At 38.6% G+C, this 12,632-nt stretch overlaps 1 protein-coding gene across 1 annotated transcript in view; it reads left to right on the forward strand.

Moving 5' to 3' along the window:
- The window catches only part of CPVL (carboxypeptidase vitellogenic like), a 127,207-nt gene that overhangs the window by 10,582 nt on the left and 103,993 nt on the right, over positions 1-12,632 (forward strand). The window contains exon 2 of the mRNA XM_008686445.2: positions 9,844-10,032. Coding sequence (XP_008684667.1) covers positions 9,855-10,032 — 178 coding nt within the window. The 5' untranslated portion in view covers positions 9,844-9,854. The remainder of the gene's footprint in view (positions 1-9,843; positions 10,033-12,632) is intronic.

Consider the following 12,632-nt stretch of genomic DNA (forward strand, 5'->3'; position numbering starts at 1 on the left):
TGACCTTCATGTTGTTAGGGTCAGCTTTATTTGTTTATTGAATTGAGTGGATGGTCCAGTGAACTTGGAGTCTGCCCCAGCTCTGCTCCATTGACATGGGCCCCTGTTGAAGAGCCACTAACTACTTTGAAGACCAAATGAAACCATGCATGGAAAAGAGATAAGGAAAGTACTAGACTCAACTAAGGGAGTCTTACATGGCAGATATTCTCCATAGGAATAATCTCTGTTTTGGAATCAGGGAGGAATTTCTTGTCATTTCAGGGAACAATAGTTAAGGTGACATCACCGCAGATTTCCCAGGACCATCCTCATATAAAATATTCTCATCCATAGCGCCCAGTCTTACCCTTGTATTTGCCATCTTGTATCCTAATTTTTTATTTGAAATATTTAGTCATAGTAGATAGCAAAAAAGAGGCTGATTCTAAAAAGAATAGGGCTAATTTACATCAGAAAAATAAAGAATTTCTCACCGGAAGATAGTGCTTTTTGCCATGAGTCCTAAAGGACTGAGGGCTTCAGCCACCCCTAAAAGATCGGTTTCAAAACTGAAGGACCTACACTAGAAATCCATTAGGAAGCATTCTCTGAGCATGTGATTTTCACTGCTTCGCGGAAAGACGTGCCCTTAAATCACTTGCAATTTTAGCACCTATAAGTTTTGCAAATGCCAAGATAACCCAGTTTACCCAGAATTCTGCTTTTGTCAAAAGTTATGTGGAGGCAGATTTTCTTATGTCATGTATACAATGATATATGTAAAATACATGGACTTTGGAATCATCTAGATCTGGCTTCAAATTCCAGCTTTACTGTTTAATAATAGCTAAGTGGGGCTTGAGAAAATTAACCCAGGACTTGAGAAATTGTTCAGCCTGGGACTTAGTGTCCTCATCTGGATACGTCTTATGTAAACCTCTGGATTCAGGGCCTCTCTAAGAACACAGTCACAGTCAAGTAAACACATGTTGCCCATTAACAAATGAAAGGCTCTGAGATGTTCTGGAACCAGGAAACCTGTTTAAGTTCCTTTAACCCAAATTTTCCCAAACTTTTGTCCTTTTAAAATCTGTTAACATCTTATTGAGCTAATATTTCACGAAAGATCCTGTGGGAAATCCTGGCTTATAATAATGCCAGACATATCTTAATAAGAAATCAATTTAGCTTCTCTTTCCCATTAGATGGGTGATGGTTCAAATTTTACCCCCTCCAGCCGGACTCCTTCCAGAGCTTTCCCAATCTCCAGTTGGATATTGGTCCCACTATCCATGTATGAGTTTCCTAGGGCTACTATAAAAAGGACCACAAACGGGGACGGAGAGCAGCTTAAGACATCGGAATTTATTATCTCAAATAGAGGTCCAAAATCAGTGTGCTGGCAGGGCCCTATTCCCTCTGAAACCTGCAGAAGGGGAGAGGAAGAGGAGGATCCTTCCCTGACTCTTCTTGTTTCTGGTGTTTGCCATAATCCTTGGCGATTCTTGGCTCTTAGATGCACCACTCCAGTCTCTGCCCCCACTGTCACATGACCTTCTTCTCTGACTTTGCCTGGTGCTCTCCTCTCTGTGTGTCTTTGCTAAACACCAGTTACATTGCATTTAAGTCTCGTCCTCATCTGGTATGACCTCATTCTAATTTAACTGACGACACCTGCAAAGACCCTATTTCCAAATAAGGTCACATTCTGAGGTACTGGGGGTTAGCACTTCAATGTATCTTTTGGGGGGGGGAACACAATTCAATGCATAATAATCCACGAAGTTGCTCTGGGCAAAAGAAACTTAGGAGTCATCCTTGCTTCTTTTCCTTCCCTCAGCCATTATAGCTAGTCTATTAATAAATACCGGTGGGCTTGCCTGCAAAATGTAGCTCACACTTCTCACCACTTGCACCACTACTCCCTGGTCCAGCCTCTGCCTTCTCTCCCGGAATATTACATCAGCCTCCTAATTGGTATCCTGGTTCCATCCTTATTCTCCCATAGTCTACTCGCTGGATGGCAGCCGGAGTGATCATTTGCCATTTCACAATTCCGATTAGACCGTATTATTTCCTACTGCTAATGAAAATGAAAACAGCTAAAACTCTGCGTACTTTGGCCCTGAGCACCTCTGAGCTCATCATGTGCCTGCCACTTCCTTCTTCATTCACTGTGCTCCCATCAACCAACAACAAACAAAACTTATTGGCACCTCAGGGCCTTGGCATTGTTTCCTCAAGGCTGGCTCTACCCAGAGATGTTTCCAGACCGTAACTGAAGTGTTAGCCCAGCAGGAAGGGCTTAGAATATCCATGTTCCTCCACCATGTTTTGTTGAATGAATAAAGGCCACAGAGTGTATTACATAAAATTTTTAGACATTACGCAATAATAAGAAGCTTTTCCTGATCAAAAATTGTTGGTTTGGGGGGGATGCCTGGGTGTCTCAGTTGGTTAAGCGTCTGCCTTAGGCTCAGGTCATGATCTGGGGGGCTTGGGATTAAGCCCCTCATCGGGACTCCTTGTTCGATGGGGTGCCTGCTTCTCCCTCTGCCGCTCCCCCCCACCGCTTGTGCTCTCTCTTTCTCTTGCTCTCTCTCTCTCTCAAATAAATAAATTAAATCTTTTTAAAAAATTGTTGGTTTGGGAAATACTGGGCTAAAGTTTTAACAGATTGATTTACAGCAGAACTTCTTAACATAATAATTTAATTCTGCAGGCATATAATATATCATATTTCCAAATTTACCTGAATAAGGAGGAGGGACTCTGTCCCACAGTTGGTATTGCAACTATAGGATAGTCTTTGTAGACTGATTAGGATTGGCCTTAACTCCTTGCTTTACCAGTTATTAGTGGTGTGAACTTGGGCCAATAACTTAAATTCTCTGAGGATCTGTTTCTCATCTCTAAGATGAGATGATAATCGTATCTGCCCCAGGAAGGTTGGAAATAAAAATATAAAGTAATTAGCACATTTCCCTGTATATAGAGAATGTTCAATAATTGGTAGCTATTGCTGGTATTATTATGATGAGGCCTCGTAAGGATGTCCTTCTGTTTCAAAACTGTTATTAACGTTTTGGGACCTGTCTACTTTTTACTTCCCACCCCCATTCAAATTTTCCCTGGTTGCAGTGAGACTTCAAGGCAGAGCTGCCTCCTACTGTGTCAGATAATATTCCTCCTCTTCCTGATTCTTTTCATTCTCTACCTGCCACACAACTCAAGTTTATCTCCCTTTCTTTCCTTTGAGTCCAAAAATACCTTGGCAGAGATGGGAATGACTAAGTTATTAGCAAGATTAGACACCCCTGTGTGATGCCAGAGGGGTGGTCTGGGAAAAGGAGATAGGCATGTCCTCAGTGCCCCCCAGCAGAAGGTTGCCCATCACCGCTCACCTCGTGTGTCTGGTACTATGTCTTTCCTGGGAAAAGAGCGCTTCAAACATCGATTTGAGAAATTAAAATGATGTCTTGAGGAAAACGAGTAGGAGATCCCTCAAAATAGAGGTTTGTTTATTTGGATAAAGGTTTGTTTATCCAAATAAACCAATAAACCACTTGTGTGCATGGAAATCTTTTAGCAAAAGAGCTAGATGTGGTGTTTAGTGGAAGGTGCACCGTAGCTCTTTCTTATAGGATTCGGGTGCTTTGGATATGCTTGAACAATCTCGACATGTGCTGACATCTTTTTAAAGTAGAGGAGCCACTTTCTTGTACCTTTCTTTTATTACAGATTTCATGGAAATGTCCGTTACTAGTTGGCCTGTTTCGTTTGTTTTGGGGAATGTTTTCTTATGTTGGGAGCCACTAAAGCCAGTTAAATATGGAGGGAGAATCCAAATAGCTATTTTGCTGCAGGTACAGCCTTTCTTACATGGACCTGTTCCTCTCCTTTCATTGGAATAATAATCTATAATATAAAATAGGCAAGTGGGAAGGAGAGAACAGAGGGTGGCTTGACATGTTTGCTCTTTGTTTCTCTGTCCTCATTCTGGAGTTTTTGTTTTTGATTCTTTTTTCATTGGTAGAACACGCAGTTTCCAGTGGCTTTTTCAGGTTTCTTTTCTAGAAGGCATGCATATCTGACCATGTTAATGGTTGCCTTCAAACACTAGGACAACTTGGCAATATTTTCCCCTTTTGTCTCTTCTGCTGATCAGTTCAATTGGAATTAGAGTGTGAGTTGATGGAAAGAAGTTTCCAGCTTATTTTTCATATTAGGAACATGAGACCACCATGTGTGGGTAAATGTTTAAAAACCAGCTCTCCGAGTGTGGGAGTCTTTGCTGATTTCTGTGGTGTAAATACTCCCACCAGGGCTGATTTCAAGATACCAACAGGATGTTCCTGAACACAGAGTTGGAAAGAAATGCACTGTACCAAACCATTATGTAATCTGCCTACCACATACAAAAACCATAACCTGGAGTCATGGTAAAATGTAGTAAACAGTTATGAAGTGATGAGTTTTGACTATTTATTACTTACGTTTTTAAAGAAAACTTATAGAATGGTTAAGTTTAATTTTTAACAATGGCTTTGTTGAACAATGAGCTCTCAAAGCTCCTGGAAATGTAACCACTGGTTTTATTTACTTATTTTTTAATAATAATTTTTTATTATATTATGTTATTCACCATACAGTACATCCTTAGTTTTTGATGTAGTGATCCATGATTCATTATTTGCATATAACACCCAGTGCTTCATGCAATATGTGCCCTCCTTAATACCCATCACTGGCCTATCCCAATCCTCCACTCCCCCTTCTGAAGCCCTCAGTTTGTTTCCCAGAGTCCATAGTCTCTCATGGTTCATTCCCCCTTCTGTTTACCCCGCCCCTTCATTCTTCCCTTCCTTCTCCTACCGATCTTCCTGCTATTTTTTATGTCCCATAAATGAGTGAAACCATATGATAATTGTCTTTCTCTGCTTGACCTATTTCACTTAGCATAATCTCCTCCAGTCCTGTCCATGTCCATGTTGCTGCAAATGTTGGGTAATCGTTCTTTCTGATGGCTGAGTAATATTCCATTGTATATATGGACCACATCTTCTTAATCCAGTCATCTGTTGAAGGGCATCTTGGCTCCTTCCACAATTTAGCTATTGTGGACAATGCTGCTATGAACATTGGGGTTCATATGGCCCTTCTCTTCACTACGTCTGTATCTTTGGGTTAAATACCCAGTAGTGCAATTGCTGGATCATAGGGTAGCTCAATTTTTAACTTTTTAAGGAATCTCCACACTGTTTTCCAGAGTGGCTGTACCAACTTGCATTCCCACCAACAGTGTAAGAGGGTTCCCCTTTCTCCACATCCTCTCCAACATTTGTTGTTTCTTGCCTTGTCCATTTTTGCCATTCTAACTCGCATAAGGTGGTATCTCAATGTGGTTTTGATTTGAATTTCCCTGATGGCTAACGATGTTGAACATTTTTTCATGTGTCTGTTAGCCATTTGTATGTCTTCATTGGAAAAGTGTCTGTTCATATCTTCTGCCCATTTTTTGATTTGATTATTTGTTTCTTGTGTATTGAGTTTGAGAAGTTCTTTGTAGATCTTGGATACCAGTCTTTTATCTGTAGTGTCATTTGCAAATATCTTCTCCCATTCTGTGAGCTGCCTCTTAGTTTTCTTTTCTTTCTTTTTTTTTTTTTTTAAGATTTTATTTATTTATTTGACAGAGATAGAGACAGCCAGCGAGAGAGGGAACACAAGCAGGGGGAGTGGGAGAGGAAGAAGCAGGCTCATAGTGGAAGAGCCTGATGTGGGGCTCGATCCCATAACGCCGGGATCACGCCCTGAGCCGAAGGCAGACGCTTAACCGCTGTGCCACCCAGGCATCCCGCCTCTTAGTTTTCTTGACTGTTTCCTTGGCTGTGCAGAAGCTTTTTATCTTGATGAAGCCCCGTAACCACTGGTTTTAACACATCAACTGGGACCCAGAGAAGTCACTGCCTCACTGAAGCATCAATGAATGAGTTGGCAGAACCTGGATTAAGTGTTTACTGTTTCTAAAAACCAAATTTCTCTGGGAAGATTGACTTATTAATATTTCTGCTTATTCATTTGTCATTTTTAGTGCATGCTCTGTGAAAGGGGTTTAGGACTGTTACAGTTATCTATTGAGACAATAATAGAATATCTGAATATAATTGTAACCAAGGATAGAAGTGTGGAAAGCAGATTCGATGTAGAGCCATAAATAAATCCTGGCTTTGAGTCTTGGCCCTACTACTCACCAGTGGTGTAATCGTACGTCATTTATGTACTTCTCTGGCTCCAGTTTTCTAGTCTCCAAGATGAAAGAATTGGACCACATGAATATCTAATATCTCATATCTGTCTAAAATATGATTCATTATTTAAACACATCAGTTCAGCAAATATTTGCCAATACCAATTATGTGCACATTTGTTATGGACTCGATTCCAGGCAGAATTAAATACAATATAATAATAGTAATTATTATTATAACAGCATCTCACATTTACGCAGAAGCTTCTAATTTGCCAAAGAGAAAGTGTACTTTGAGTCTTGAGGTTCTGTGGCTCTAGGAGATCAAGACACTTCCTCACAGAATGTTGGAGAAAGAAGAATGTATTCTAAAAGAACAAACAGAACCCTCATTCCTAGGAAACGCAAGAGGTCATAACCAGGTAGTAACAAGGAATAAGGAACCAGCATTTTTTTGCCATGTCTATCACTTGCTTCACTTTATCTTAACAAAAGCAAAACCAGAAACTATTTTTTTCTAATTAGAAGAGTAATTATTGTAGAAACTTTAGAAATTTTAAAGAACTATTAATTAAGGAGAAACTACCATATATCCAATATAATCGCCTGCTCTTCTTTACCTAACATTTTAGTATATTTTCCAAAATATTCTTGTCATTTTAATTGCTGTGTATAATTCCATCTTTTTGGTGTACAACGACTTACTTATTTTAAATTGTTTACATTGTTGACAGTCTTTATTCTAAGGAACACTGTGATAAATAGCTGTGTTTATAGAAAAACATTGTACTTTGAACATATGGTTTCCAACTGTAATATTTAAGGTTTAGTAAGACGATTTTAGTAAATCTTACACTTTTGACCTTTAGCTTATTTAATTCTGCCAATATTGCTTCGTATTTACTTAGATTTTGTGTTTCTAAACATTAGGAAGAACAGTTTGCCTGAATCCTTCAATATGATATATTTAAACTGGAAATAGCATCAGTGTTTTCATATTATTTCAAATAGACATGATAAATTGTATGGTTCATTTTTTTTTTTTTTTCCACTTTCTATGGGCAATAGCTTCTAGTTCGGGATTTTTTGTTTAGAAAGTACTCAATAAATGTTCAGTAGGTTACAAGATTTGGGCTAATTTAGGATAAGCAAAAACATTTGAGAAGCATTTAAGGAAAACAACAACAACAACAACACTTCTCCATCCATGGTAAAATAGCTTTCATTTTCATGAGGAGAGATGACAGCCAAGCACCGTTCAGGAATTCTGATGGTTAAATGAGAATTATGAAATGAAGTATGTTGTTGCTTTAATTCACCGGCTTGAGAAACCATGACTCTAATAGTTATTTGATTAAATGTTAATGAGATCTACTAAATTGACCCAACTCTTACTTTTATGTATTAGATTTACGTCAATTAAACCAAGATGAGTTTTACCTCTTTCCTTCTTTAACATCTTTGAGTCAACATCTGCTTACAGGGGAAGTGTTGTTACTACCCTGGTTATTTAAATATTAATGACTTCCATTAAAGGGAGCTGGAGGTTTGCAGCAGGAACATGGAGAAATTAGATGGCCTGATTCGTTTCTTGTTTCTGCCACCAGGAAAAAAAACCTCTTACTGGAAGAGCTTCTTCCAGTATTTTTTTAATTCCACAGATTTTTTTTTTTTTCCTGAGCCAGTTAGAGAGTAAGAGTGTTGATTTTAAGTATTCGTTGAAAGTAGTTATGTTATCAAAACATCAGTGTAACAAGTTCACATAATTAAAAAAAAATGTTTTATCAGCTCCATAGTGGTCACTACTCTTGGGCTTCTTGGGACTATTTCAGGTTTTAAATTCATTTCGTTCCTTATTATAGTCAATAATAAGCAAAACCATTTTTTTTAGCTCCACATTGTATTTGGTTGGGCTTGTTTACATGAAGTATGGGGATTTCTATTAAGTTAACCGTGAAAAGACTTGACAAGCATTGTATATTCGATCAAATTATAATTATAAATGTTTATCTTATTGGGGAATGTGTCTATAATTTGTTACAACCAGTATTTTCATGTTATGCCAGCTGGGGTTGTGATAAGCATGTGGTAATAGATTTTTACACATTTTGTGTTTTTAAAATGTTTTAATGGCATGGTATTTTAAAGCACTATTTTAAACAGTCCAAAGCAGGCATTATATTTGCATAGTTATATACTTCTTTCTACATCCAGAAACCTGCGTGAGTAAAGTATTTATTCATTTCATGAATAAATAGACTTTAGAGCTAAGAATTTGGATCATGCTTAAATAATAGTAGTGAAGAGTAATAATAGCACTTATGTCGGATCATAATACGTAGCATTAAGGATTAAGGTGAATCAAATGAGGCCCTTGCCCAGGGTAAAATTTAAGAGAGTGCCGAAAAACTCAATAATCATGATACATAGTATTTTAATGCAATATTTGAAAAAAAAATCAAAAGTATACAAAGGAAAATCCACGATGAACAAAACATCAAAATTTAAGAAAAAGTTGCCCTCCAGCCCTGTGTACCCGTGACTCAACTTAACCTGGTCTTGGCCTTGACTGGTTCAGCATGTCCTTGGATAAGGCATTCCTTTGAGTGAAATTTTCCTTCTCTAAAATTGGTGATAATCATCTTTGATTTCCTGGTCTGGTTATTAAGATATTCAAATCAGCTGAAAACACATGTGAAAGCCCATTGTAAATACAAATTACATGTTTATGTACAAGTTTCGGGAAATCATCATATAATTTTAAGCCATTATTATTATCAGCTGAGATGAATACTCTAAGCAAACATCAGATTTGAAGACCCTTAAAAAGCTGTGTTCATAAAGTTTGAGGCGTAGCTCTTGAGTTTATTTATCAGGTAACTACAGGGCAGGGACCTGTAGATAGTTGTAGGACCTTCCCTTTCTTCCTTCTTTTCTTTTTTGCTCTTGGATGCCAAGTTTATGATTTGTAAGAGACAGAAGAGGTAAGCGGAAATCCATTTTGTTTATTTTAAATTTGTCTGTGAAGTGCCATGGACAACTGAAGTCTCACTTTGGCTCGAGCTATTCCACCCATCAGTGATGCCTTCCCCATTTCTCCGGCCCATTTGGGCTCCACCCGCCTTTTACTCACATCCGGGACCTTGGTAAGGCCTTCCTGGTTTCTCTCAGTCTGAGGTGTGTTCTCAATCCTCTCCCTTCCTGTGGTAGATAAGTGTCTCTACCACTCTTCTGGTGATCACTTACAGAGTCCTTGCTGTCTTGAGGTTTTATCTAACCCTGCATTGAATTTACTTTTCAGACCACAGTTTTAGAAATATAAATGGTTTCTCTAGTTAGAATATAAATCCTTGAATAGCGCCTCCTTCTCCCTTAGACTACTCACTTCAGGGTAAGCAGGTATTGGGTCTGTTTTATTCAGGTGGTATCCAAGGTGCTTAGCAAGGGGCTTTGACATACAATATACTTTATTTATTTATTTATTTATTTATTTATTTATTTATTTATTTTTACAATAACCTGTTTTTGGGAATGAGATAAATGAATGTCTTGTATGTAAAAAGGCTGGGTAAATATTTACTCTTCGGATTCATTTGTTGTTTTCATCTTAGGACTAGAGAGAATGGTTGGTGCTATGTGGAAGGCGACTGTTTTGGTGGCCGTGTTCATGTTCAGCCCTGGTGGTGATGGACTCTTTCACTCCTTATACAAAAAAGTTCGGGTTTCCGTACCACATAAGGGAGATGTAGGAGATCCATTGTTTCTTACTCCCTACATTGAAGCTGGAAAACTCGAAGAAGGTAAGTTTCATAAAATCAGAAATCCACTGGTGTATTTTCAACAGGTTTTTTTTTTTTTTAAAGCAATTATCTTACAGGATTCAAAATCACTCTGGGTATTTTTGCTTAGTTGTTTTTATTTCAAATATTAATGATTTGATGTCCTATATTATCAGAGTTTTGAGCTAAAATGAGAGTTTGCCAGGGACAAATTGTCTCGTAGTGGAGCCCCTACCCTTCTATTTATAAAACTGGCATAGTGCCTGTCCACAACCGAGCACTTAATAAAGTGAATATTAACCTTAGAACTTCATACATGTCAGTTACTGGTTCCAGGGATTCTACACAAACTCGTGTAAGCATCTCCACAACCCAGGGAGGCAAACCCATTTGACACACAAGAACACTAAAGCAGAAAGAGATTAAGTTACCTGCCAGAGTCACGTGGACACCAGCTGATAGATGCAGGATTCACACCCCGACAACCTCACTCCTCAGTCTGTGACCACAGGCACAGTGTTGCGCCCCTTTGCCTGGCAAGTTCCCCAGACCTCCTAGGCCTCAGTTTCTTCATTAACAAGATGGGGATATAATCCCTTTGTGGGGTTGCAGGGATGTTAAGAATCAGATAGAAAATGTACATGAAGACTCTTTGTAACCTGTAAATTGCTCCCTAAATATTAGTGGCTTTTTATTTAGACATTGTGGGTTTTTCTGTTATTATTAGTAATAGGAAAAAATATGTTCTTTGGTATCATCAGAGACTAAAATTTATGATATACCCCTGCTTTTAATGCTTCTTTATGTTTGGGTAAATCACTGTGTAGATAAATGATTTAATCTTTCTGGACATCAGTAGGCTCCTGAACTATAAAATAGTATATAGCTAACTAGTCTGGAGTGCTATTTGTAAAAGGAATCAGAGAAATGGGGTAGTGGCTGGAGGGAGCTATGGGGTCAGGAAGGGTCTTTAAGAGGGTAAGAGACCATGTGTTTGCTGGTAGAAATGATCCAGCAGAGGGGGAAGTTGATTGGGGTGGGGAAACTATTTCAGGAGCACTTGCTTTTTTTTTTTTTTTTTTAAGATTTTATTTATTTATTTGAGAGAGAGAGAGAGAGAGAGCAGGTGGAGGAGCAGAGGGAGAGGGAGAAGCAGACTCTGTGCTGAGTGGGGAGCCTGACACGGGGCTCAATCCCACGCCCCTGAGATCATGCCTGACTTGAGCCAAAATGAAGAGTTGGACATTTAACCAACTGAACCACCCACGTGCCCCAGGAGTACTTTCTTTAAATAGATGAGAGATGTGGCAGCTGGCACATAGGTGGGGGCACTTGCTTTGAAGGACTGAAGTTTATCTCTAATCGCAGGCCGAGAGAACGAGTTAATGGCTGTGAGGCTGGTAGGTTGGTTGATAGCATGAGAACGTGTGAAAGTGATCCTGGATATTTTAAGGAAATAATCATTTTACAGATCAAAAATAAGTGTATGGACTCCATAAAGAAGTATTAAAATAAAGCAACTTTTCTTCATTTGAAATATTCTCATAGCTAATAGGATGTCATATATTTTTGTTTGTTTGTTTGTTTTATTTGCTTTAAAACCAACACATTCTTGTATCTTAAGGGTGCATTTGAGTCCTGGTCATATGTCTTTTTCTGACATACACATTGACTCCATGTCTCACTATCTCTTTTCTAAGAAAAGGTGAAAAACTTTGATAATGTGGTCAGTGGACGCTAGTGTACATTCGATGATGTAGTCAGAGAATGTAGTCAGTCCTTTTTTTAAAAAGACTCATTTTTACTTAATGTGGAAAAGTCATGAAAAGATGGTATCCCAGTGGTACAGGCTCATTTCACTAGGCAAATATGAAGACACAGAATATCATCCAAAGCTACCAAAATGGATCACATGCGCGCATTGTGGCTTCTTTAAGAAGTGGGTACTGATGACTTAGATTATGTTCATCAACAATAAATCAAAGCAAATCATTCAGTTTAGAGCTGAAAAGGAGTTGAATACTCAGAACCAACCCTACCAATCCACAGACGAGGACTTCGAGACTCCAATACCTTACGTGACTTGCCCAAGGAAATGCAGATAAGAGTACCAGAGATGTGTTTAGGACTCAAATTTTCTGACATCTCTCTGTGATATGCCTACTATAATTTATTTCCCTTTGTTTAAGACTCTTGTGCTCTTCTTCTTTTTTTTTTTTTTAAGATTTTATTTATTTATTTGAGAGAGAGAGAGTGCGGGCACATGAGGTGGGGGAGGGACAGAGGGAAAGGTTGCTGAGCAAGGAGTCTGATGCAGGACTCGATCCCAGGATCCTGGGATCATGACCTGAGCCAAAGGCAGACGCTTAACTGACTGAGCCACCTAGGCGCCCCAAGATGCACACACATGAAACAAGACATAAAGCAGTGAGTACTAAAACATTGAAGTATCACATTTGAGGCAGGAATGCTGGAAATTTTGAGAGGGAAACTATCCTTTTGGTTGGTGTAGTCCAGAGAATAGTAATAGTGTAGTAGTCAAAATGGCAAATGGCTAATACTTAGTAAAAATTCTTTCTTTCTTTCTTTCTTTCTTTCTTTCTTTCTTTCTTTCTTTCTTT

This window comes from Ursus maritimus, unplaced genomic scaffold (assembly GCF_017311325.1).
Source record: "Ursus maritimus isolate PB19 unplaced genomic scaffold, ASM1731132v1 scaffold_3, whole genome shotgun sequence".
In the NCBI taxonomy this organism is placed as follows: Eukaryota; Metazoa; Chordata; class Mammalia; order Carnivora; family Ursidae; genus Ursus; species Ursus maritimus.